Below are 27,863 nucleotides of genomic sequence, written 5' to 3'. Positions count from 1 at the left end.
TAATGCAATGATAGCCATTGCATACATTGCAATCGGATTTAGCACTAAGATAATAGATAATTCATTTAGAATTAAATTAATCGATAAAATAACGCATTATTCAATGATGCATTATGGCTACGCACTGTGTGGGTGCAGATAGCCGATCTACAACCTCATAGCCTATAACAGGCCTATAGATAAACTAGACAAATGTGCTTCCTTGCACACTTTTGATTGCACCTGTTAAAATCTTATTCAGCTGTGAGCGGATAGATATAGACATACAGACAGTCAGACAGACAGACAGACAGACAGACAGACAGACAGACAGACAGACAGACAGACAGACAGACAGACAGACAGACAGACAGACAGATGTCAATCATGTCACTGCAGTTCAATTAAATGCTATTTTTAACTAATGCTAATAGTTAATGCTTTAACTAAAACTTTTAGCATCAATAATAATCGTATAGGCTATTGGCCTACTTCCTCTTGTTAAACATTTGTAAAGTCATGATGGCACTTCTTTGAAGCCCTATGCTAAAAAGATAAGATTGCATTATAGAGAACAAGATCTGTTTGCGTGCGTGTGTGTTAAAGTTAAAACAAGTTAAAGCATTAACTATTAGCATTAGTTAAAAATAGCATTTCATTGAACTGCAGTGACATCTGTCTGTCTAGCCTGACAGCGTGTTGCGTGTTCGAGTCCCGTTCATGACGAACTTTGCTGCATGTCTCTCCCCTTCTCTTTTTCTCTCTCTCTCTCTCTCTCTCTCTCTCTCTCTCTCTCTCTCTCGCTCTCTTTCCTGTCAGTCTTCACTTGATAAAAATTATCAAAAAAGGCAAGCCAAAAACAAAATACATCCTGCACATATGGAATGATTGATAAGTTGTAATCAGATGAAATGTAGGATTGAAAGACTATAGAGATCTACTGATGTACATTATGAGTCATAATGTACATCAGTAGATCAGTAGTCTTTATGGAATATGGTCATCATTTATTACCATAATCCATTGACTAGAGATCTACTGATGTACATTATGACCATAATCCATGAAGACTAGAGATCTACAAATGTACATTATGCTTTTATTTCTGTTAGTTGTTATTGTGTTGTTTTAGCCCCTCCTATGTACAGCTTTTGATGTTTGTCCACAAACTTTGTCTGACACAAACATTAAATTCTCGTTGACAATGAATGGACAATAGGCCTATTACGTCATAGTGTCTATTTTCCGTCATGATGACATGACACTAATTGTGATTGGCCGGAATGAGATGTATGATGATGTACGATAAGAGCACCCCTCACTTCACACAAATGTGATTCTTTTGAGTGGTGTAAACCACTCCTACAACTGGCTTTGTTATTGAGTGGTGTAAACCACTCCTACAACTGGCTTTGTTAGTTTACGTGTCTGTCCGTACCCGTGTCTGTCCGTACCAAAAAAAAAGGGCACGGTTGCTATGGTTCACACGGGTGTGATTTCATTACGTCAGACATTACGTCAGACCACAGCTGATCAGTCTATATAAGACCTCACACCACTCAGTTCACACGGGTGTGATTTTTTTTGTATGTACAGTATGTTCTTCAAATGTTTTTATATTCCTCTAATTTGGTTAAAAAAGGTACAACTGTTCCAGTCTGCCCCCCATAGGAAGTAGTGCTGCACAATTAATTGAAGAAAGATCGAGATCTAGATTCAGACACCTAGAGATCTCATTTATAAATGTGAGTCAGAATCACACAGCACTAGTTGGCTGTCCACTTCATTTAATGTGAGTCCATAGGCGGCGGGTGCGTTTTACCTTTGGGTAGGCTATAGAATTGCGTTGGGGGGGGACTCATCGCCGCTGATTTATTTCCCAGATGGTCTAGAAATGAGTTATTTAGCATACTTTTACCAATGAATTAGCCTATACACAGACAACGACTGATCGGCCAAAATATATATATTTTGGACGATATGGGTCTTTTTCTCAAGTCTCGAGTCAGTGTGTAGATTAGGGCATTCACTTCTAGTCATTTTTACTAGTTGACTAGTTGCCTAGTTTACTAGTCGACTAGTTGTTTAACTACCTATTATGTAAAAAATAAAATAAATTAAAAAAATAAATTTTTGGAAATACATATTTGTACATTGAAAAACTGTGTACATGGTGACTATAACTATAATCTACCTGATCTTGAGGCCTACCAAATCGGGAAAAAAATAAAAAATATAAACTTTTTTTTTTTATCAACTAGTCAACTAGTACCAACAAGGTCGACTAGTGGATTTACTAGTCGACTAGTAAACTAGTCGACTAGTTGCTTAATGCCCTAGTGTAGATTACCCGGCGGTGTTGCTGCCCCTCCCGGGAGTCCCGGCTCATGGCTCTTCACAGACGGCACAGACAGCAGCCACTCCGCTGAACGTGTCAGTGTTGCTGCAGTGGTGTGAACCATGCGGGCACTGGTGCTGCTGAGTTCTGACAGCCGACTCACAGCTTCTTCTTCTGAATTACTTTATCTTTGCCTTGAAAAATACATTTTGCGTTTTTCTGTTTCCCAAAACAAACCAGTGCGCGCTACTGTTTGCTACAAAGCGACTGGAAGGACGAGGTTTACAGACATACCAATAGTAGCCAATCATATGCTGATTAGGCCAGTTGCTGTATAGCCTACCCGATCAGCGATCACCAGGGGGCAGCAACAACACACACACACACACACACACACACACACACACACACACACACACACAATAGCCTTCTATATAATGCTGTGCACATATATTATATATATTAAAAAAAATACCCAGCATATTTTTTGGGAAGGCTAAGCCTTGCCTAGCCTTACACACCCGCCGCCTATGTGTGAGTCAGAATCATACAGCACTAGTTGGCTGTCCACTTCATTTAATGTGAGTCAGAATCATGCAGGACTAGTTGGCGGTCCACTTAATTTAATGTGAGTCAGAATCATACAGCACTAGACTTCTGTTTGTTTTTATTGTTGTGTTTTTTGTTATGTATGTTCTTCAAATGTTTTTCTTCATGTTAAACACAATGTAATAAGTATAGGCATTAATATAAGCTACAAGCGTCTGCCTATACCCTTCTGATCATGTTAAAAGAACAAAATCACACCCGTGTGAAGTGAGGGGCGCTCTAATCATCGTATATCATGACATAATATAGCCGATTTGCTCAGACACTAAGATAAAAACACTGTGTGTGCGTGCGTGCATGCAGGTTGAGATTTGAGGTAGGCTAGTTTCCAACTGACCAACCGTCACATAAACAATAACCACCACGACTGTAATAATAATATGAATATTATTACAATGTATGCAGAGTGTAAAATTAATACTTACTCATGTACTCTGTAGTAACAGCTTCAGCACAAGGTATACAGGCTGTAAAATGACTGTATTGTTCACAGTAGTTATGGGGTAAATACAACACATCTTTGATAACATTTCTGTAATGATAAAGCACACATAGAGGACCTGTAGTGTTGAAACCTTTATTAAACCAATAAAACATTATCTATATTTCCATAACCCTAACCCAGGTATAAAAGAGTTTCTTTAAGTTCAGAAAAACACCTCAATAAAACTAAACTCTGCAGAATATAAACGATCAAAGTCAAACTAACTAACTCAACTGTCTCTGGAATCTACCATATGATGTACTATGAATAGAACCGCTGCTCCTTCGCCTGGAAAGGAGTCCGCTGAGGTGGTTCGGGCATCTGGTTAGGATGCCTCTCGGGCGCCTCCCTAGGGAGGTCCTCGACGCACATCCCACTGGGAGGAGACCCCGGGGCAGACCAAGGCGCAGTTGGAGGAAACACATCGACTCACTGGCCTTGGAACGTCTCGGAATCCCCCAGGAGGAAGTCACTAATGTTGCTCTGGAGAGGGAAGTCTGGAGCACTCTGGTGGAGCTGTTGCCCCCGCGACCCGACTACGGATAAGCGGTTGAAGTGGATGGATGGATGGAATCTACCATATTATGTACTATGATAATGTAACAATGGAATCTACCATAGTATGTACTATGAAATGTAACAATGTAAATAACACGTCAATAGTAATACACAGTGAACAGCTACACAAACCCAGCAGCTTGTCAGCACTTTACTGCACCATTATTTACTGCATATCAATGATCATAATAATTATTGCATGAATATTAATGAATATGACTTAGATCCTGACCAATGTGGACACACACTGATGCTCATATTGTACTACCATTAACCTATGAGCTGGAGGGAATAATGCAAGAGAAAATAAACATGAAATTCCATCATGTTGAATAGAAAATAAGATCCATACACACGATAAAACAAAAATACATCACAAGAAACTATTAATGTGTGTTTTATTCAGTCATGTTGATATTGTCAGATTATGTAATTATTCTGCTTTTGCATCATTATCATCCTGGATTAGACTGACTGATCATATGTCTTAACCTAAAGGCTTTGACTGATCATATGTCTTAAACTAAAGGCTTTCACCTGTATGAGTCCTCATGTGTTTTTTTAGATTACTCGTATGATTAAAGCCTTTACTACATACTGTACAGGAAAAAGGCTTTTTGCCTGTATGAGTCATCATGTGTGTTTTTAGATTACACGTCTGAGTAAAGCCTTTACCACATACTGTACAAGAAAAAGGCTTTTCGCCTGTATGAGTCATCATGTGGGATTTTAGACCCTGTGTCTGAGTAAAGCCTGTACCACATATTGTGCAAGGAAATGGCTTTTCGCCTGTATGAGTCCTCATGTGTGTTTTTAGATTACCTCTCTCAGTAAAGCCTGTACCACATACTGTACAAGAAAACGGCTTTTCACCTGTATGAATCCTCATGTGTGCTTTTAGACTACATCTCTCAGTAAAGCCTTTACCACACACTGTACAAGAGAAGGGCTTTTCACCTGTATGAGTCCTCATGTGGGATTTTAGACCCTGTGTCTGAGTAAAGCCTGTACCACATATTGTGCAAGGAAATGGCTTTTCGCCTGTATGAGTCCTCATGTGTGTTTTTAGATTACCTCTCTCAGTAAAGCCTTTACCACATACTGTACAAGAAAAGGGTTTTTCACCTGTATGAGTCATCATGTGTGTTTTTAGACTACCTCTCTCAGTAAAGCCTTTACCACACACTGTACAAGTACAGGGTTTTTCACCTGTATGAGTCATCATGTGTGTTTTTAGACTACTCGTCTGAGAAAAGCCTGTACCACATACTGTACAAGAAAACGGCTTTTCACCTGTATGAGTCCTCATGTGTTTTTTTAGACTACATCTCTCAGTAAAGCCTGTACCACATACTGTACAAGAAAACGGCTTTTCACCTGTATGAATCCTCATGTGTGCTTTTAGACTACATCTCTCAGTAAAGCCTTTACCACACACTGTACAAGAGAAGGGCTTTTCACCTGTATGAGTCCTCATGTGGGATTTTAGACGATGTGTCTGAGTAAAGCCTGTACCACATATTGTGCAAGGAAATGGCTTTTCGCCTGTATGAGTCCTCATGTGTGTTTTTAGATTACTCGTCTGAGTAAAGCCTTTACCACATACTGTACACAAAAAGGCTTTTTCACCTGTATGAATCATCAGGTGTGTTTTAAGAGTCCCCTTTAGATTAAACATTCTGCCACACTCTGTACAGCTAAAACCTTTCTTCCCTGTGTGACTCCTCATGGAGTCAGGTTGTTTGGATGATTCCAGGTCCTGGGACAGCTTGGCTCCTCCCACATTTTGTGTGTTTTGTGATTTCAGTGTGTTTAAAGCTGACTGATCTCCCATAGTCTCCTCCCACTCATAACCGTCTTCAGTGTCAGAACAGTGTTAAGAGAGGAGCTGCTCATCACTAGTTGGTTGTGATGTTCCACAGTCCTCTACATCAGCTTGTGTTTTCATGTGTTCAGTTGAGGTGCCGGCTACAGGCTCTGTCTCTCTGTTTTCATCATCTTCACTTTCCACTGCCACTGGTCTTTGAAGTAGCTCCTCCTGTTCCTCTTTAATGTGTGGAGGTTGTGGTTCCTCCTGGACCAGACTGGAGCTCCTCTCCTCTTCAGGTGGAACCTCCTCTTTACACACAGGGACGTGCAGAAAGTCTAGGAAAAACAATACAAAGAGACTCTATAAAAGGTTTGAATCTTGTAACTCAGTGCAGAGTAGTGGCTGGAAGAAGTATCAACAGATTACTCTTTGTCCACATTTTCCAACATTGAAATGTGACGGTGCGCTGACTGCGCTCTGCACTGTAAATAGTGTGGCCGTTGTTTGTTTACATTGCAGCGCTCTCATAGAAGATGTGAGACCAGCTGAATGAGAGGTAGTCATTATCATAGATATATATGAGAAAGGCTAGATGACACGCCCCCACTGCTGGCCAATGGAGTGACGTTATAGAAAGGCTAGATGACACGCCTCCGATGCTGGCCAATGGAGTGACATCGCCACATGGCGGCCATCTTGCTACAGGTAGCTCGCCCACTCATAGCATTGTGTCTGTGGTGCATGTACTTTAATAACCATAACTAGCTCAATTTTCAACTGATTTTATAACAGTTTGGTTTGTTATAAACGTCAGATGATACTGCATACTTATTATGGACTTTCATAAAAAGGAATTAAGCAGATACGCATCCTGAATTAGGGCTGGGCGATATGACGATATATATCGTATATACGATATAAAATGTCTATCGTGAAAAATAAGCTTTATCGTTTATATCGCCGTTTCGCTTTACGGCAGTATTTACGACAGTATTTTACGTCACAGTGCTTATATACGGCATGCCCAGCAGCCCACCGCACTGAAAACAAAACAAACATGGAGGGTGACGCTGTTGCTGACGGTAATAATAATGTTGAACAAGAAGATGACCAGCCAAGTGAGCCAACACAACCACAAGCCGAGGAGCTTGCACCTAAAAGAGGGGCAAAATCCATTGTATGGAAGTGGTTTGGATTTAAAAAGACGGACACGGACCAGACCACAGTATTGTGTAAAGTCTGCCGCTCCCCGGTCCCATCAGCGGATTCCAACACGACTAACTTATTTCATCACCTGAAAAAGAATCACGACAAAGAATACAGCGAGAGTCAACGTTTGAAGGAAGCAAAACCAGGGCCTGACGTTCAGAAGAAAAAGCCCCGGACACAGACGTTGCAAGAGTCGTTTTCCCGTGGCACACCATATACCCATGACTCCCGAAGATGGAAGGAGATTACTATGGGTGTTGCCCATCACATCTGTTTAGACAGCGTTCCAATCTTCACGCTGGAGAAACGGGGGTTTAAGGCGATGATGAAAAAGCTCGATCCTAGATACGAAATACCCAGCCGAAAATACATGAATAAGTTTGTGACTCGTTTATATGACCAGTGCAGAGGAAAAGTGGAGGCGGAGATCAACAGCGGCATGTTTTACTCTGCAACAACCGACATGTGGTCGAGCCGAGCTACCCATCCATATATGAGTCTGACGGCACACTACATCGACCCAACGTGGAACCTCCGCAGTCGGTGTTTACAGACGAGTTATTTCCCAAATGACCACACTGGAGAAAACATAGCCAAAGGTTTCAGAGAGGCTCTCGAGTCGTGGGGACTGGAGGAGGATCACCTCGTCTGTGTTACTACAGACAACGCATCCAACAACGTCCTTGCCTTTCAGCTGAATGAAATGACACGCCTACAGTGCTTTGGCCACCGTCTTCATTAATCATAATACATGATCTCATGGCCAATCACAATTTGCGTCCTCACTTTTATCTTCAATGTTTGAGTTACACAATGTTTGTGTTTACACAATACTCAAACTGTCCATTTATATGAATCTATAAATATAAAACATGAACAATGAAATTAATACATTTTACTTGTCCTCTACACAGTGTATATAAAAAAGGTATAGAATTGTACATTTACTTCTCCTTTATTTACACAGGGCATAGTCTGAAACTGGGCCAGGTGGATCGAGCATTCGGCGTCTGCAAGAAGATTGTGCTTGCCTTCTCCAATTCATGGAAGAGAAGAAAGGCGCTGGCCAAGGCTCAAGCAGAACAAATACCACCCTTGCCCACTCATCAGCTGATCACAGAAACCCCTACGAGGTGGGGCTCTATGCAAGCCATGGTTGAAAGGGTGCTTGAGCAGGAGAAAGCCATCTCACAGGTCCTCCGTGCCGACAAGAAAGTACGTCACCTGGTCCCAACTTGGCAGGACATGGACGTTCTGGAGTCCATCAACAGGGCACTGAGTCCTCTCAAGGAGTTTACGGATGCCTTGTCTGGGGATCTTTACCCAAGTGTTTCCTACTTGAAACCCGTCCTCCATCTGTTTAACACTGATCTACTTGTGAAAAAGAATGAAGACACTGAGCTCACCACGACCATCAAAGAAGGTGTACTAAAATACCTAAATGAGAAGTATGATGACGAGGAAACCCAGGATTTGCTTGACATGGCTTCTCTTGTTGACCCTCGGTTCAAAACCACATACATCAAGCCAGAGAAGGTGGGCTACATCAAGACAAGAGCTGCTGCAGACCTGCAGAAGATGGTGGCCAAGGAAGGAGAGGCCCTTCCATCAGCTGCTGGCACTCAGGATGAACCAGAGCCAGAGGAGGTTCCTGCATATAAGAAGAAAAAGAAAACTTTAAGCAGTTACTTTGAATGTGAGACACCAGCAAAGCGAAGCCATGCTCCTTCAAGCAGAGAAGCCATTGAAGACGAGATCAACCTCTATCTCCTACTGCCCGTTGGTCGAAGAACAGAGCCACTACAATGGTGGCAGGAGAACGAGTCACATTTTCCCCTAGTGGCCAAGCTAGCAAAGAAATATCTCTGCATCCCTGCCACAAGTTCCCCTTCAGAGCGGGCTTTCAGCACCAGTGGGAACATTGTGACATGCCAGAGGGCAGCACTGAAACCCTCAAGAGTTGAAGAGCTTACATTCCTTGCACGCAACCTAGATGTAGAAGACTGAGTCACTGAGATGCTGCAACTATGCAAAGATTATGTCAGTGTCAACTTTATCAAGTGTCTTATTTTGTTTACATGGATGTGATCCAATGTGCTACTTGAAGTTTTGTTTACCTCTTTATACCTCATTATATTTGCAGCTAGCCTCTAGTAGACTTTAAAAATGTTTACATTGGTATTTTCCAATATGTATAGGATATTGGGGTCTAGGCCTGTATTTGTTTGCTGCTATTTGCTAAGGCCTACCGTTCAAACTTAAATAGATTTGTTTTATTTATCTTGTGAGGCTGTGAGCCTGTTTTTGCTGAGCTGCAGCTTTAAACTTAAAGTTTACAATTTGTGTGCATGCAGCATGAGTGTGTGCATGTCATGAATGATGTAATATTCATGTAACAGTGGTTCTGATTTCTGAAGGAAAACCAAAACTGGGGTCAGAGACTCAGGGTCCTATAATTGTTTAATTCTGATCCCAATTCCCCTAGCCTTTGTCCAGCAGGGGGAGTGGTTCTACCAGGCTATAATTACCCTTCCTCTGTAAGACCTGCCTGCCTGGGAATGGGAAGAATCAGAACAGATTGTTTAATGTTTACAACTTTACATTTGGTATTTTTGTAATGTGGAATGTTAAGCAGATTTCTTTTTCCTGCACCTGTGTGCAGTGTGCACCATCACCACGCTCTTAGTGTTTAAAAAAAGTGAAAATATTCAAATCACTACTGTTCGGTAGTGTTTTCTATTTCTCTAAGGTTCTAAATAAAATAAATATTTAGTACCATACCTATATTTGTTGAGTATATAATTTCAAACTGCATTTTTCCATGTGACAATATTGTTAACAAAATATTAATTAATTTAATTTACAAAAAATGCGCTATATCGTGAGTATATCGTTATCGTGATAAAATATTTTCTATATCGTGATATGAGATTTTGCCATATCGCCCAGCCCTATCCTGAATCATAGCCATGTTGATGGCGTTTGTACGTTTCAGCGGATTAAGAGTATTTTTGTTTGAGCTGATCACCAGCTACCATAGAACGTACCAAATAAGTTCACCAAAACACAAACATCAACATGTCCAGGTCTCCTTTCAAACACAAACATCAACATGTCCAGGTCTCCTTTCATTTGTGTCAGACTGACCCCAAGGCCCAAGCCAACGAACCATACAAAAACGCTGATCAAAGGTAATATTTGAACCACGGAAAACCCACAACATCATATCAAACGACATGTCACTGTGTTTCAAGCTCCGGGGGTCAGAATTTGGTCAGAATTGTATTGAAAGGATAGCCCCTTGAGATGTGGCATCTCATTTTAGAGGGGGTCCCGTACACAGGTAAAAAAACATTACATACAGTACAGTGCAGTTACACAAATAGACAGTTCACAATAGACAATACAGACATGTACAGATACAGTTAGCTTGCTCATCCTCTCCCACCCACTCCCCCATCCCCCCAACTTTTTATGGACAAGCATATTGAGGGTACAGTACAGTGACTTGAAACAGGGGTCAGAAGTAAACAGCAGTACGGGCAGTGTTAGTAGCATGAACAGGTTGTTTTGAGGTGTGAATACAGGGAAGTCCTGAAGCAGCCAGGGGAGGTCACAGATCTAATGGAAAGAGGAAGATTGTTCCAGTCAAATGGGGCTTTGTAATGGAATGACCTACGTCCGGATTCAGAGAATATTCTTCTGGGAATAGCAAAATAGGGATGTTGAGTATTTCTAAGTGGATATGGGGATGTATATAGTACCAGTGACTGTTTCAGATATGGAGGGCAGTTGAAGTGCACACATTTAAATATGAATTGGTACCAGTGAAGTTGTCTTCTTGCTTTAGGCTGCAGCCATTCAAGTGAACTGTATAAGGAACAGTGGTGTGTTTGGTATGGGCACCTCAATACAAATCGGCATAGTGAGTTGTTTAATACGTTAAGAGGTTTGAGGATGGTTTCTGTGGTGTTCTGATAGACTATGTCGGCGTAATCTACAATGGGGAGTAGTACTTGGTTTATGATTATTTTTCTTACTTCGAATGAGAAGCAGTTGATGGAGGGGTATAATGAGCACAAACTGCCGTAGGTTTTCTTTAATGTGAGATCAATGTGGGGTTTGAAAGAAAGTTCAGGGTCAAGTGTGATACCAAGGTATTTGAATGTGTCCACTTTCTCCAGGTTTGAACCATCATTGAATTTAATCCGTAGATCGGAGGTTTTTGCACTACTGCGTGAGTGGCCGAATAGCATGCTGCAGGACTTATTTTTGTTCAGTAAAAGCATATTGTTTTGGAGCCATTTTTGGACCAGATTGAAATCAGACTGTAGGAGGTGTTGAATTTGGGGAGTGTTTTTGTCAGAAACGTAGATAACAGTGTCATCGGTATAGAGTTGGACTTGACAGTGGGAACAGATATCAGGTAGGTCATTTATGAATATAGAGAAGAGGAGTGGTCACAGTATAGACCCCTGTGAAACACCTTTCTCTACTAATGAAAAGTCTGATTTAGAGCTTTGTAGTGCTACACACTGACGTCTGTTGTGGAGATAGGAGTTAAACCATAGGAGAGCATTTCTATTAAACCAACAGAGAAGAGTTTGTCAAGAAGGAGGTAGTGGTGAACCATGTCGAATGCTTTGGAAAGATCAATGAATATTGCACCAGTGAAATGCCTTTTGTCAAAGGACAGAAGTACGTCGCTTGTGAATTTTAAGGTAGCTGTGGTTGTGGAGAAGTGTGGTCTGAATCCTGATTGAAGAGGGGATAAAATGTTGCCACGGTTAATGTAATCTGATAGCTGTTTGTAGATAAGTTTTACAAAGACTTCCGCAATAGTGCAGATGCTGGAAATGGGTCTGTAGTTATTTATGTCGGTTTGGGCTCCAGTTTTTAAAATGGGGGTGACTCTTGCACTTTTCCAAATTGAAGGGAGTGAGGAGGTAGACAGAGACAGATTGAACAGGTCAGCGAGGGGATACATTAATATGTGAGCAGCAAGTTTAACAAATTTAGCTTCAAGACCGTCAGGACCGGCACCACAACTTTCTTTTAATTCACATATTGCGTAGTAGACATCGGTAGGCTGAAGTTTTTTGAAAGAGAAAGAACCATTATGGGCGTTTGTGTTTGGGGAACCGGCTGTAACATAGGAGTCTGTGTGTTGGGAACTACAGATTGAGGAAAAGTGGTTATTGAAAGCTTGGGAGATGAGAAGGGGGTCAGAGATAATGTCATTATTGATTTGGATCCGCTTTATGGGTTTTTTTTTATCTGTTTTATTGAGAAAAGTGTTCAGTTTATTCCAAAATTGTTTGGGGTTGTGGAAATCATGTCTAAAGCTGTCTTTGTAGTAGTTAGATTTTACATTTCTTGTTTGGGTCTTTGATTGGTTTCTCAGTTGTCTGTAATGTTCCCAATCACCAGGGTCTCTTGTGGTCCGGTATTTTGACCAAGCTTTGTCCCTTTCTTTATAGAGATGAATAAGTTGTGAGTTAATCCATGGTAAGTGTCTTCCTTTGACTCGGATTGTTTTCATGGGGGCATGGACATTGATTACCTTATAGTAAGAGAAATCTATGCAAATCTGGGAACTAAATCGTTACCAAGAAATGTCTTCACCAATGTGTTTCTAAAGGTGTCTAATAACATGTACTAAAAGTTTGAAATTCAACTCCTGTGGGAAATTGAGTTATTAGCATAATATGCATAATATGCCCATAACATCCTATATAAGGCAAAAAAGTCCAAATTTCATAATTCTTTAAGTAACATGTGACATATGAAACTAGGGTGTTTGCATGATTCTGAATCCATTCCAAGCATTAGTTTTGCACAAAAAACACTCCTTGGGAGGAAAACGGCCACACAAACGTGATGAGGTCAGCACATTTGGTCAAGTGGATATGGCCTAATTTAGCCCAAGGAGTGTTTTTTGTGCAAAACTAATGCTTGGAATGGATTCAGAATCATGCAATCACCCTAGTTTCATATGTCACATGCTACTTAAAGAATGATGAAATTTGGCTTTATATAGGATGTTATGGGCATATTATGCATATTATGCTAATAACTCAATTTCCCACGGGAGTTGAATTTCAAACTTTTAGTACATGTTATTAGACACCTTTAGAAACACATTGGTGAAGACATTTCTTGGTAACGATTTAGTTCCCAGATTTGTCAAATACCTGATAAAATGCCCTTACTATTAGTGACTTCAGTATGGAAGAAGTCCCATGCGTCCTCAACAGAAGGAATTTGCTGAAATCTGTTCCAGTTGATGCCAATTAGGTCTTGTATGTAGGAGTTTACGTTCATGTTTTTGCTTTGTCTCAGAGTTATGTATTTTGGGGGAGAGCATGGGGATTTTGATTTTCCAGACACAAAATATGACCGAATGGTTGCTAAAACAGTCGGACATGACACCAGATTTAATGATCCTCCCAGGGTTAGTGACAAGTATCCAATCGAGAAGTGACGAGGACCGGTGGTCCACTCTGGTAGGTTCCTTTATTAGCTGAGTCAGATTTATGCTTTTAAGTAGGTTTCTGTCGTTGGTGCAGGAATGACTGGGACAGCTTTTATTAAAATCTCCCAGAATTACGAGCTCGTTTTGTTTGTCAAAGGAGTTGATGGTAGACAGGATGCAATTTATAGAGTCAACCGGAGCAGATGGTGGCCTGTAGATATTACCAATTGTTAGGTGTTTGTTGTCATGGAACTTGATGTTGATAAATAGACATTCAAAATTGACAGGCTCTATGGTAGGAGTGAGACGTTCAGAAACAAGATTTGAGTCAACGTATGTGGCCAGACCACCACCGTTAGCATCCCTGTCGGCTCGGTACAGAACAAAGTTCTCAATTTTCATACTCTCGTCAGAAATGAGTTCGTATAACCATGTTTCAGATATTGTGATGACATTCGGTTTATATAGAGTGGCCCATGTTCTGAGGGCGTCAATTTTGTATCTAGCTCCTTATGTTAAGATGAACAACCTTTAGAGCCCGGACTGTTTCTATATCAATTGTACCTTGGGGAAAGACAAATCAGTGGAGTTGAGATTGGACGTGTCGGTGGAGAGTGAGGTCAGCAAGCAAGACAAAAAGCAAAAACAAAAAACAAAGACAAAACAGGAGTAATAAAAAACAAGCAAGACAAAGAACATGGCAGACATGCCGTGTGTCGCTGACACATGGCGGCAGAGTTACCAGGCCGCTATCCATTAGTATCGATAGCAGAGTGACTTTGTGGTGGGCGTTCGAGAGACTGGGTGTGTTGGTTTGATTTATGCGTCTGAATGTAGCGAGGTAGTGTGGCAATGGGTAGAGACAGGACAAGGAAGCGTGAGTGACAAGCGGAAGCACCACTACCACCCAAGCCCCAAGCAGCACGGGGAGGCCGCAGCGGACAGACGGCGCATAGAGGTACATTCGGCAAGGGACAAATTTTCTTTCTTTTTATAACTATTTTGTGTGTAGAGCTGGTGGGGTCATTTAAGTTTTTGTTCATATACTATAGTTCTGATTTGAAGGAGGTGCATATGCGTGTGCGTGTGTGTGCGCGCGCATGTGTGCACACCCGTACAACACAGCAGTGAGCCTTACGACCGTAAGTTACGGTCCGTAACCATGGATAGGAACCGTCTGTTTTAGGCAAAGTATTTTTCTTCGTCATCCGAGAGTTGTTTTGTGGTGAACAGTTATGGTTTGCGCTTTAGCAATGTCTCTCGGAGAGGTATTGGATCTATTCCTATCCTAATGATGGTCCTGTGTTGCTTGACAGGACGATATTGCAATAATTTCGTCATCATGGAAAGTTTAGAATTAGGCTTTTAATAGCAGTTGTTGATTTTATAGTTTGTGGGGGTTGAAGAGGGGGGTTCTGTTCGTTGGGTGGGCTGTGAGTGTGTGTGTGTGTGTGTGTGTGTGTCCGTATGAGCTTAAAGTGAGAGCGCGGTAGGTGGAGGGATGGATATGGATGGATGGATGGATGGATGGAAAGATGGATAGATAGATAGATAGACAGACAGATAGACAGATAGACAGATAGACAGATAGATAGATAGATAGATTGCTGATTGCTATCAGTATAGCCACGGTGTCTTCTCACTGTCCCTGTACAGTTGACCATCGACATATAGTCTATTAACTGAGATGACAGCCTTCTTGTTTTCCGCCATGAATTATTTCCTTATGGGGAACAGAATTTTGCGCCTCTCCATTATTTCTCTCGGGAACTGGTCGTTCATCCCGAAATGTGTTCCTTTCAGCTCCTTTCCCTTTTGCTTGACCTGCTCTGTGTTTAAAGTGTTCAAACTTTACAATAATAGATCGGGGTCGGACAGGATTCTTTTTTAACGCACCGAGGCGATGAGCTCGGTGGAATGTGATCCGGTTTACGGTTTCGGGGGGCATTTGAGCTGTCTGTTTTCCTGTGTTAAGGTGAGAATTTGGGCTTGGCTGAACTCCAGACTTTTTTGAATACAGTTGAACTATTTATGTAGAAGATCAATGAGAGCGATCCGTGCGTCGAGAGACGAGAGTTTATTATCGATTGCTATGAGTGTATCACTGACCTCGGAGAGTGAGCAGTTGGTTTGTGCAGGAGACTGTGGAGAGTCCTGGGATCCTGGTCGTTGACGTTTATTTGCATTTGAGGGTGTGATTGTTGCCTTGGAAACGAAGCCGACGCTGGCGTTGTCTCATTGCGCCGTTTGTGCGCGTTCACGTATGAAACATTCGTTCACGTGTCATGGGCCCAATAACATGAACGTGCGCAATGATAGTCAACGGGCTCGAGCTGCAATGACAAATTCGGCCACTATGTCCATTTCGCCTCAGGGTTTCCTCCGGGTGCCGTCTATTAATATATACTCTAAGATGTAGTCACATTGTTATATACTCTAAGATGTAGTCACATTGTTAATGCTTAAGTCGATAACCGATTCATATCGGTTCGTCTTTACACCCTCAGTACCGACCCACTTTCACCAATAAAATAAATAAAGACATATTTACACCCTTAGTACTGACCCACTTTCACCAATAAAATAAATAAAGCCATTTTTACACCCTCAGTACCGACCCACTTTCACCAATAGAAGAAAGACAGTGCGTTAAACTTACTGAGATCCATGTGGTCTTCAGGTTCCTGTTTAAGGTGGTCTTCGGGTTCCTGTTTAAGGTGGTCTTCAGATTCCTGTTTAAGGTGGTCTTCAGGTTCCTGTTTAAGGTGGTCTTCAGGTACCTGTTTAATAGAACCAGTTGTGGCTGGAGAACTGATCTTCACCTGCAGAGTGGACTCCACACACTGCTCTGGAATGAAGGAATACAATAAATACTTTACTAATAAGGACTTTGATGTGACATGGATAACAACTTTAATAACTAGAACTGCACTCTGTCGAGTGCCTACTTGCGTGTTGCACACAAGTAGGCCAGTGCGCAAGCAGAGCGCGCAAGTACTGTCGACCGCTACGAACTTTCAAATTTCAGCCTCTCTGTGAAATAAATGGAATAGAATTTAGCTTTCTTATCAGGCGCTGGCCTGGTGCTATCTGCCGCGGTCTGGGACTGCTTGGGGGGCTTGGCCTTCTTCGGGGCAAGGTGGTTGAGGCTCTATGTATATATGTAATTTGTAAGTTGATTAGCAGTATACTGTGGTTACTTGCATATGACGTGATGAAGATATGTACCAATGCCAGGGTATAACTGGCTCTCGATGGTGACATAATAATGATGTGTTTCAGTGTCGGGTGGATTAAAGGTAATGCCCCTATGTATACATGTATGTAATCTGAAACCAATGCCATATCAAGCACAAATTAATCATTACGTCATACACATCCACGGACATACGCATCGGAGCACCGGATAAACAACATTACTTGCACGCTCTGCTTGCGCAAGTAGGTTGATTAGCAGTATACTGTGGTTACTTGGGTCGTTTGATGCGTATGTCCGTAGCTCCATATGACGTGATGAAGATATGTACCAATGCCAGGGTAGAACTGGCTCTCGATGGTGACGTAATAATGATATGTTTCAGTGTCGGGTGGATTAAAGGTAATGCCCCCGCATGTATACATGTATGTAATCTGACACCAATGCCATATCAAGCACAAATTAATCATTACGTCATACGCTGCCACGGGACATACGCATCGGAGCACCGGACAAAAAACATTACTTGCACGCTCTGCTTGCGCAAGTAATAAGGCTGTTCCTGTGTCATGAATAAGGACTACACTATAAGATATGTATCATATTAATGAATTGCATTTTTATAGCGCTTGTCCAAGTGCTCAAAGCGCTATACAATGGTTAATTAATTCATACATTGGGAGGTGAAGCAGCAAACAGTCGACGCCAGCGTCCTAACTTCCCACATTCACACACCAATGGTGGTGAGCTCACAACGACCAACTCATTGGAGGCAGTGTCGGGTTCAGTGTCTTGCCCAAGGACACTTCCACATGTGGACAGGAGGATTTTTCTTTTTAGACCAAAAACAAGCTTGATTTGTGGCTCCTTTCTCTAAACGTTTTGGGTGGATTAAATGACAATCGCGGGACATGTTACACAGCATATTTTTACTTCCTGACTCTCAGTTTCTGGCCAAACCGGCTTTCAAACTAAAAGTGCTCACCATTGAGAATACAGGCATGGCGGCAAGATAACTCCACCAGATGGTGCTGTGGTGCCGAAAGAGTTAAGTTAAGAAGAACACTTAAGCCATATTTCATACTTTGCCTATTCAAAAATAGCAGATCTACAAGAGTCATAACATCGCTTGTTAGATTAGAATCGATAAAGTGATATTTTATTTTATTTACCTGAGAGAGTGTCACAGCTCGTCTCCCAGTGTAGTAATGTCAATGATGACACATCAGCCTCCTCATCCTGTTCCTCTTTAATGTGTGGAGGTTGTGGTTCCTCCTGGACCAGACTGGATCTCCTCTGATGTTGTGGTTCCTCCTGGACCAGACTGGATCTCCTCTGATGCTGTGGAGGTTGTGGTTTGTCCTGGACTAGACTGGATCTCCTCTGATGTTGTGGAGGTTGTGGTTCGTCCTGGACCAGACTGGATCTCCTCTGATGTTGTGGAGGTTGTGGTTCCTCCTGGACCAGACTGGATCTCCACTTCTCATATTCAGATGTAACCTCTTTACACACAGACATAAGGAGGAGAGAAGAGGTTAGCATCAGCTCAACAACTCAAATGCTTTTATCATTAGATGACATTTATTCTCCTATTGGTTTTGTCTGGATCACCATTGTTTAAAAAATATGTATCCGTTTTACAACGAGGCTCCGAGTCCTGGAATAGGCAAGGCGTAGACTAGAAGAGGGCCTCGTGTCTGTGTGTCCGGGCTCGTTTTGTTTTTTCTTCATCTTAACATTGACAGGGCCGGATCTACCATATGAGCAATTTTGGCACATTCCCAGGGGCCTTTTTTTCTTTTCTTTTTTTAGCTCTAGCTTAACTTTTCTCCACTAATCCGAATGAAATAAATGGTTAAAAATAATAAATAGTGTTTTATTGTTGGTGAGAATGCAGCTGAAATATTAATATTAATTAAAAAACAATATGGTTTGGTCGGTCATTTGTCTGGAAATTAATTGTGTTTAAAAACATCGTGAATAATCGTACCGTGAACCTAATATCTGGATTCGAATCGTATCATGAATTGAATCATTGAAACATATTTTAATATAATTGTTAACCTACTGACTATTCTATCATTTTCTCTCTGAGTCTACACCAAACCTCTGTGCCTGAAATAGCCGATCTACAAGCTCACAATGCCTCGCAAAGCAAGGCGTTGTGAGATTATAGATTGACATTTTGTCTAATGTTCCCCTCAGCATGGGGATGCTCGTACTCAAGTGGTGGATGTATTATTTTCTTCTTCCAATAACACAAATCCCCCCCCCCCCCCTCCCTGTAGTAACTCAGATGACCATTCATTCATGAGAGACTGAAATGGGAGGCTCACACGACTATGGTGTTTGCAAAAGCCTTACAGCGCCTATATGGACTCAGACGCCTCAAGAAGTTCAGCCTGAGTCCACAAACCATCAGGTACTTCTATGAGGATCACCAAGGACCAAACACAGCCTCATAACAGTCTGTTCACACTGTTTCCCTCAGGGAAGAGGTACCAGAGCATCAAGGACCAAACACACCCTCATAACATTCTGTTCACACCGTTTCCCTCAGGGAAGAGGTACCAGAGCATCAAGGACCAAACACACCGTCATAACAGTTCATTCTTACTGACTGCCTGCTTAACACTGGATGATATCCGTCTCACGTACGTGCAGGTCGAGTAAATAATAACAACAAAGTCACGGATGTGACATGATGACGGTGGGCGTGGAGCTCAGTAGTCAGCGTGCATAAGCCACAGCCTTCACTAATGACTTCCCTTTTGATCTTCTCGCAGGCGCGTAGCAGGTTTGAGGTTATTCCTTTATTGAGAGATACTCATATAATTAAACTACCGTCTTGTCACCGGGAGCCCTGTAACCTTAAGGTAAGGTTGGAGCATCGCGTTGCGTCCTCCAAGGGCTGCGATAAAGACACACTTTTGTACTCTCAGCAAGCCGGTGTTTGCACTGGCCATGCTGCTGGAGACGCTATAGGTTTGTATATATTATATATATATATATAATATAATAATAATAATAAATAATAATAATAATAATAAGAGTCTGATTTCGGTCTCCTTTCTTTCCTTTGTTTAGTTGTTAAACGTTATTCAATTTCTGTTTACATTATCTGGCAGGTGCTTTACTCGTTCCAGTATAAACAACCTAAGTTAACTGCTTGCTTGTTGAGCGTTTCCGCTAATTACAGAGCCAATTTATAAAACTTGTTATCAGTATTGTATGATGTTTTGCTTGTTTTCAGTAGTTTTGCTTGTTTTCAGTAAACAGCTAAGTTTATCGTTTCCCTGTTGAGCGTCTGCGCTCATTACAGAGCTTATTTATAACTATATCTATATAGTAGATTTTGTTTGAATTGTCTGGCGGGTGTTTTGCTCGTTCAGTAAACAACCTATATAAGTTTATTGCTTGCCTGTTGAGTGTTTGCGCTCATTACAGAGCTTGTTTATAATTTATATTCATAGTTATTCCCAAAAGAGTGGTTCCACTTGTGGGTATTTCACGTGTCTTGGAGTGTCTCCGCTCCATAGCCACCATAGTAGTGTTCCACAGTACAATTCTGTTTACGAGTGCCTTCGCTCTAGTACTTGTTTGCATGGCTCCACTGGGGGACGATGATGGCCATGATGAATGCCCCAAATGCCTGGGCGTAGCACACCTGAAGCAGGGGATAACCGAGGGCCAATGCATGAACTGCAGCTACATGTCTCGGGACCTGAAGCTGGCCAGGCTTGCTGAGGTGCAAGATCATGCACCCTTGCGCTGTTTGCATGGCTCCACTGGGGGACGATGATGGCCATGATGAATGCCCCAAATGCCTGGCGCGTAGCACACCTGAAGCAGGGGATAACCGAGGGCCAATGCATGAACTGCAGCTACATGTCTCGGGACCTGAAGCTGGCCAGGCTTGCTGAGGTGCAAGATCAGCAGCCAGAGAGCCAGATGATTCCCCCATCTGGTGCCCCTGCAGATAAGTGGCAGAGGGCCTCTACATCTCGGAAGACCCTGCATAAGAGGGCCAGAAAAGATGCCCCCTCAGCTAGGCGTACTAAGGCGGACCCGTTGGCTGCTAAGGTAGACACCTTGGCATCCCAATTCGCTGAGACGAAGGAGCTACTCCTGAACCTTCAGCCAGATAGGCCTGTTCCCCAGGCCGGCGACCTACAGGCCGGCGCTCTAAAATCTGCCGCCATCCTCCTCAGCATGGGATGAGGACTCGCTATCCACAAGGGCTTCCTGCACTGACTTCAGTGATGAACCCGCACAAGGAGGCAGAGACGGCCGCCAGGACTTTATACACCCGCTCGTCACGGTCGAGCAGTGAAGTCAGAGGGGATTCCGGGTCTAACCCGACCTCTATTAAGCCTGTGATCGGCATGGCAGCAGTGGCAGACTACTGCTGCCTTCTCACACTGCAGCCCTGGAGGGAAAGGCTGTATGGCAACGCAGAGCTGTGAGGGGGCTCTGGACAGGACAAGAGTTGACACAGCACATAAATGTGCTCGAGCTTCGTGCTATATTCCTAGCACTTCGACACTTTGCTCTGCAGCTGAAGGGCAGGCATGTGCTTGTGCGGTCCGACAACAAGTCAGCTGTCTACCACATAAACCGCCAGGGGGGGACCAGATCGACCCTATCACTACGGGTGGCACGGCAACTCCTCGTGTGGGCTTTCCCTCGCTTTTTAAGCCTGAGGGCTATGTTACTGCCAGGGCCACAGAATGTGGTGGCAGATTTTCTGTCCCGCCAGAAGCCTCCCTCGGGGGAGTGGAGACTCCACCCAGAGGTAGTAGAGGAGATCTGGCGCAGATACGGCACAGCGGAAGTGGACCTGTTTGCCTCGGAGTCCACAACACATTGCCCTCCTTGGTTCTCCCTGATGGAGACATCGAACCCGTTAGGACAGGATGCTCAGGCACACCCGTGGCCAGATGTCCTCCTCTATGCATTCCCACCTTTCCCACTGATAGCGTTAACGCTACACAGACTTCGGCGGGCACAGGAAGGGGCAGGCCCTGTCCAAGCAGAGGCTTTCAAAATGGGTTGTCATGGTGATTGAGGAGGCATACAGGTCAAGAGGCCTGCCACACGGGGGCACGGTGGCACAGTTGGTAATGCTGTCGCCTCACAGCTAGAAGGTCCTGGGTTCGATTCCCGCTCGGGACGCTGTGGGTGCTGGCGGCGTGTTTCCTCCTCCGCGTCATCAGTGCCCATACCCGAAGGCGGGTTTGTGAAAGGGCCTTTCTGTGTGGAGTTTGCATGTTCTCCCCGTGTCCCCTAGGGTAGGTACCCTCACAAAAAACATGCAGTAATCCTGGTCTCTAAACTGCCTCCCCCTGGCCAGCCGGGGCGCCTGATGGAGGGGAAAGTAACTGGTTGGAATAACATGTTCCTTCCACGTGCTACGTCCAACCAGGGAAACTCCCCCCTGTCAGGTGTAAAGGAGCAACTTGGACACTCAGGCATGAAGGAAGCATGAGTTCAAGTCCGTTGCTCTCCCCATGTCCCCCATATATGGGGACTAGGTTGGCGGAGGGTGTGTAGAGCCCAGGATCACATTAGATAATTGACACACGGGTGAAAAATGGGTTACAAAATCGTGGGATAAAAAATATTAGAAAAAAAAAAAGGCCTGCCACTGCCTCACAATGTCAGAGGCCACTCCACCAGAAGTGTTTCCACTTCCTGGGCGGCACTACGAGGGGTTCCTCTGAGCGAGATTTGTGCTGTGGCCACATGGGCCGCACTGTGTACTTTTGCCCGAGTCTATAGGGTTAATTTAGCGGCAACTAATGCAGTTGCGACTGCTGTTCTGGGGGTCCCTTACCTAGCCGGGGGTTCGTTGGTACTAGTCATCCAGTGTTAAGCACTCAGTAAGAATGAAATAGAACGTAGGTTACATATGTAACTGTGGTTCTATGAATGCTGGATGACTGCCAGAGTTCACTCGGAATCTCGCGAGAAGATTCCACAGGGAAGTCATTAGTGACGGCTGTGGCTTATGTACGCTGACTACTGCGCTCCACGCCCACCGTCATCGTGTCACATCCGTGACTTTGTTGTTATTATTTACTCGACCTGCACGTACGTGAGACGGATATCATCCAGTGATAAGCACTGCCTGGCAGTCATCCAGAATTCATAGAACCACAGTTACATACGTAACTTTCGTTCACACTGTTTCCCTCAGGGAAGAGGTACCAGAGCATCAAGGACCAAACACACCCTCATAACAGTCTGTCCACACTGTTTCCCTCAGGGAAGAGGTACCAGAGCATCAAGGCCAGCACAAGCAGACTGAAGAACAGTTTTCTCCCCCAGGCTGTAAGACTGCTAAACAAGTCTAAATGAACAATGGACTTTGCTGTGGTATTAGTATTACAGGTTATTTATTTACTGTTTTTATTTATGTGTATTGTGGAGCAAACAGCATTTCCCCCTCGTTTACTTCCTGTTAACATTGAGCGTAATTATGGCTTTCATCAGATGTGCCCCCTCTCACTACCGCCATTGGGAACTTCAGACAGAATCGTCCACAAACGGGATTAAAACAGTTCTTTATTTGACAACTACGGACTACTACATTGCACAAGCACACTGTAGGCCTATCTAACATCTGGGACATTGCGGTGAGCAACTTATATTTTACATTCGTACATGTTCGGAGCTCTAAGGGTTGAGCTGGTGTCTCTGCATTGACTGCAGGGGAAGGAGCACTTAGACTCTCGTAGATATGAAAATGTCAAAATCGATAAAATACATCCACGAGTCTAAATCATAGGCTACCCCATACACACACACACACACACACACATGACATTTTGGCGGACGGGTCAAAAAAATGAATCGGGCACCCGCGGGTCGTTTACCCCCCAAAGATTAGCATCACGCACACACACACACACACACACACACACACACACACACACACACACACACACACACACACACACACACACACACACACACACACAGTGTGTAGTTTGGTGGTGGTGTTATGGCATATACCTGCAAATCAGACCCTTCCTCACCCAGGAGTCAGCCCAGCTCCTTATCCAGACATCAGTCATATCAAAACTTGACTATGGTAACTCTCCTTACTGCCCTACCGGCATGCACACCTCTCCAATTGAACCAGAATGCCGCAGCTCGCTTGGTTTTCAACCAGCCAAAATTCTCACACGTCTACCCCCTTCTCCGCTCCCTCCATTGGCTCCCGGACGCTGCCCGCACAGAGCATAAAATTCTGATGCTGGCATTCAAAGCAACCAAAGGTATGGCACACCCATATTTCGCAAGTCTGATCGGACCCTACAAACCTTCCCGCTCGCTCAGATCAGCCAACGCAGGGAAGCTGGAAGTACATTCACTAAAAACACTGGGACAACGCTCCACACGTCCCAAACTCTTCTCCCATCTGGCCCCAAAACTATGGAATTAATTGCAATCAGAACTGCAGACTCACTCCCAATCTTTCGCCGTAGTCTGAAAACCCACCTATTCAGACTCCATCTTAGCCCGTAGCACTTGCCCTAGTCATGACGACCTTACAGGCGAATGCATAGGCTACATTTATTTAAATTAGATGCCTATTTGTCTATATATATATTTATGTAGACATAGCACTCTATAGTGTATACACATAGTTTCGTTATATCAATATTCCACTGTAAGCTTAGCTTACATGAGTCTTGACTATTTTCATGTATTTGATGTATTTCCATGTTTTGTGCTTGCTTACTGTAAGTCGCTCTGCCTAAATTGTAAATTGTACGTGCACTTGTGCAGTGTATACTAGTTTAGTGCTGTGTGTGTAACACACATTGGCCTACCTGCAGTGTGTAGTTTGGTGTTGTGTGTGTAACACACATACCTGAAGTGTGTAGTTTGGTGTCGTGTGTAACACACATAGGCCTACCTGAAGTGTGTAGTTTGGTGTTGTGTGTGTAACACACATAGCCTACCTGCAGTGTGTATTTTTCTGTTGTGTGTGTAACACACATACCTGCAGTGTGTAGTTTGGTGTTGTGTGTGTAACACACATACCTGCAGTGTGTAGTTCGATGTCCATATCAAAGTCAATGTCCAGCAGTTTGTTTTGTTTCTCCAGCAGAGTTTCTAGTGTCTCCATCTCTCTCTGGAAAAGGTTGACCATGAACTGTGCGGCCGCACTGAGGCGCTCCAACACAAACACTCTGAGCCGACAAACATCACCGCTTGTTGTGTGTTTGTCCAAAACGCACAATATGTCCTCTCCCACCACTGACGTCATGTGTTCATGTATCTTCAGCCGTACAGACTCCATTGGACTCGTTTTACCTCCTTTAGGAGACATTTACACCAAAGAGACTCTCTTCCAAATTACCGCTGTTTCCTTGGCTTCAACGCCGAAGAAAGGAACTTGAAGCTGGGCTGAATGAAGGAGGAAACACCGCTGGAGAGCCGAGATGATTTCGGGTCGTGACTCGTCACAACATTTCATTGGCACCGAAGAACCGACTTAATGTAACATAAACTTATATAATGTGTAAATGTTTCTGCTCCTACTGTAATATAGAATGTGTATTAAATACACTTAGAACTTATAGAATGTGGAAAATGTCTATTTTCTCTAGATTAGGTCAGGATCAACAACAAGCTTCTCTCCGATTCCGCAATTACGCTGAATACAAAGAACCACTGCCAGTGTTGCCACATTGAGTGAGAGAAATAAGCCAAACCACCTCCAAAAACAAGCCAACTCTTAAAGCCAAATCAAGAAAAACAAGCCAAAACAAACCCAATAATATGACCATATAATGCTAATAAAAAGATTTGATGCATTTATCATTATAAATACTATGTATGTCTATGACAATTAATGTTTTGGTCATTTATTATATTAATAATTAGTCTTAAGCCAAAAGTAACGGGAAATAAGCAGACTTGGCAACCCTGCCAACAACACGCATCTACTTCCGGGTCAACGTGTCACACGGAGCATACGCCTCTGCCTCTCTGCTGCCATCTGGTGGAGGCGGTGTGTAACTGTTACTGAATACATGTAAGGATGAATGGACTGCCTTCCACTAGCTTTAGGAATAACATGAATGTTAAACACTGTTACTGAACACATGGATGGTGATGATGATTGACATTCTTTATTTATAGGAATAATAAACCCTTATCTCGTTTACATTAAGGATGTTCTAGACACAATATAAAGCATAGTGTAATTGTGAGAGGGTCAAGGAGAAGGTTTCTCTGTTTATTTTTTTTATTTTTCTTTATTTCCTTATGCTGGATTTATGTCGTTTAAACAATAATAATCCTAGCACAGCAATGCATTGTGTTGTTTCCACATGTAAATGTATTGTGTGTGTGTAATAATAGTTCCTCATTGTTCCTGTTGGTTAACGAGCGGCGGATGCTCCATAGAGTATTAAAAGGATAGAGACTGATCTGGCACCACGGTGCCCATGCCAGCTATCGAGTCGGCACAGTACGACAACTTGAGCGTGGCTGTGTAGAGGAAAGAGTGAGTGAAACAAAGTATAGATATTGAAATAGCGAGTCATTCTGGGATCGACATCGCTGGTGGAGATCCAGAGACAGAGAGTCGAGAGAGACGAGCCTAGACAGCGGTCACCGGACGGAGAGGGACGGGCAGGGCTGGACTGGGACAAAAATTCGGCCCGGTCATTTTCGCGTGAATTTGGCCCAGACCGGCCCACCACAACCAGCGCGCAGATAGCAGAAACTCTACCACCCACTCCGTCGAGGCACACACACACAAACAAGCCCTAATACCACCACTTTTACAGAACAACATAAATGATACAAACAGTGCCGGTTCTAGGCGTTTAGTGGCCCTAAGCAACATAATATTATGTGGCCCCACCCCTGCACTGCACCGCCGGGGGGGGGGGGGGGGGCTACCCCCCCCCCCTCACGGGTCCAGAAAACTCTGTAAATTTGCCATGAAAATGCTTCAATCTGGTGCACTTTGAGATCAAAATTAAGAGGTTAGATCAGGCCGCCAGTTGATATTAACCTGCGGGCCGCATTAGGTGAAGGTGGGGGCCACATGTGGCCCTCAGGCCGCCAGTTGATATTAACCTGCGGGCCGCATTAGGTGAAGGTGGGGGCCACATGTGGCCCTCAGGCCGCCAGTTGATATTAACCTGCGGGCCGCATTAGGTGAAGGTGGGGGCCACATGTGGGGGCCCAGTGTGGAGGGATGGTATGACAGACTGACTGGTATAAACAGTGCCCCCAGTGGGGAGGGATGGTATGACAGAGAGACTGGTATAAACAGCGTCCCCAGTGGGGAGGGATGGTATAAACAGCACCCCCAGTGTAGAGGGATGGTATAAACAGCACCCCCAGTGGGGGGGGATGGTATAACAGACTGACTGGTATAAACAGCGCCCCCAGTGGGGAGGGATGGTATGACAGAGAGACTGGTATAAACAGCGCCCCCAGTGGGGAGGGATGATATGACAGAGAGACTGGTATAAACAGCGCCCCCAGTGGGGAGGGATGGTATGACAGACTGACTGACTGGTATAAACAGTGCCCCCCAGTGGGGAGGGATGGTATGACAGAGAGACTGGTATAAACAGCGTCCCCAGTGGGGAGGGATGGTATGACAGACTGACTTGTATAAACAGCGTCCCCAGTGGGGAGGGATGGTATGACAGACTGACTGGTATAAACAGCGTCCCCAGTGGGGAGGGATGGTATAAACAGCACCCCCAGTGTAGAGGGATGGTATAAACAGTGCCCCCAGTGTAGAGGGATGGTATAAACAGCACCCCCAGTGTAGAGGGATGGTATAAACATCCCTCAACTGTAGACTGGGGGGCCTACAGTTGATATTAACCTGCGGGCTGCATTAAGTGCAGGTGGGGGCCACATGTGGCCCTCAGGCCGCCAGTAGCCCATGTATGGGATAGGGGATACATTAAAAAAAATAAAAAAATAAAATAAAGGGTTTTTTCCCCCTTTTTTTTAATCATGGCGGCCCCCTACGGTCGCGGCCCACCGGGAAAATGCCCGGTCCCCAGAAAATGCCCCGTCCCCAGTCCAGCCCTGGGGACGGGGACCAGTGGTACTGCACGCCAGACACAGACAGGGTTGCCTGTAAGTATCGAACCGACACAGTACTCACCTGTATGCACCTGTCTACGGCTACATCTTAGTATAGGATATGTA

General features: G+C 43.8%; 1 protein-coding gene across 1 annotated transcript; it reads right to left on the bottom strand.

The window, feature by feature from the left end:
* Positions 1 to 5,223: 5,223 nt before the first annotated feature.
* LOC306935108 (uncharacterized protein) lies at positions 5,224 to 25,329 on the bottom strand. Its single transcript, XM_079517983.1, has 4 exons — positions 24,714 to 25,329; positions 17,831 to 18,160; positions 16,122 to 16,310; positions 5,224 to 6,113 (listed from the first exon to the last, which is right to left on the bottom strand). Exons 1-4 carry the CDS (start codon positions 25,000 to 25,002, stop codon positions 5,845 to 5,847), a joined length of 1,077 nt encoding a protein of 358 aa, XP_079374109.1. The 5' UTR covers positions 25,003 to 25,329; the 3' UTR covers positions 5,224 to 5,844.
* Between the last annotated feature and the right edge of the window lie 2,534 nt (positions 25,330 to 27,863).

The sequence above is a fragment of the Electrona antarctica genome (genome assembly GCF_951216825.1).
Source record: "Electrona antarctica genome assembly, chromosome: 2".
Taxonomy (NCBI): domain Eukaryota; kingdom Metazoa; phylum Chordata; class Actinopteri; order Myctophiformes; family Myctophidae; genus Electrona; species Electrona antarctica.
The sequence above is the reverse complement of the archived record's forward strand: the minus strand, read 5'-3'. Positions and strand labels throughout refer to the sequence as shown.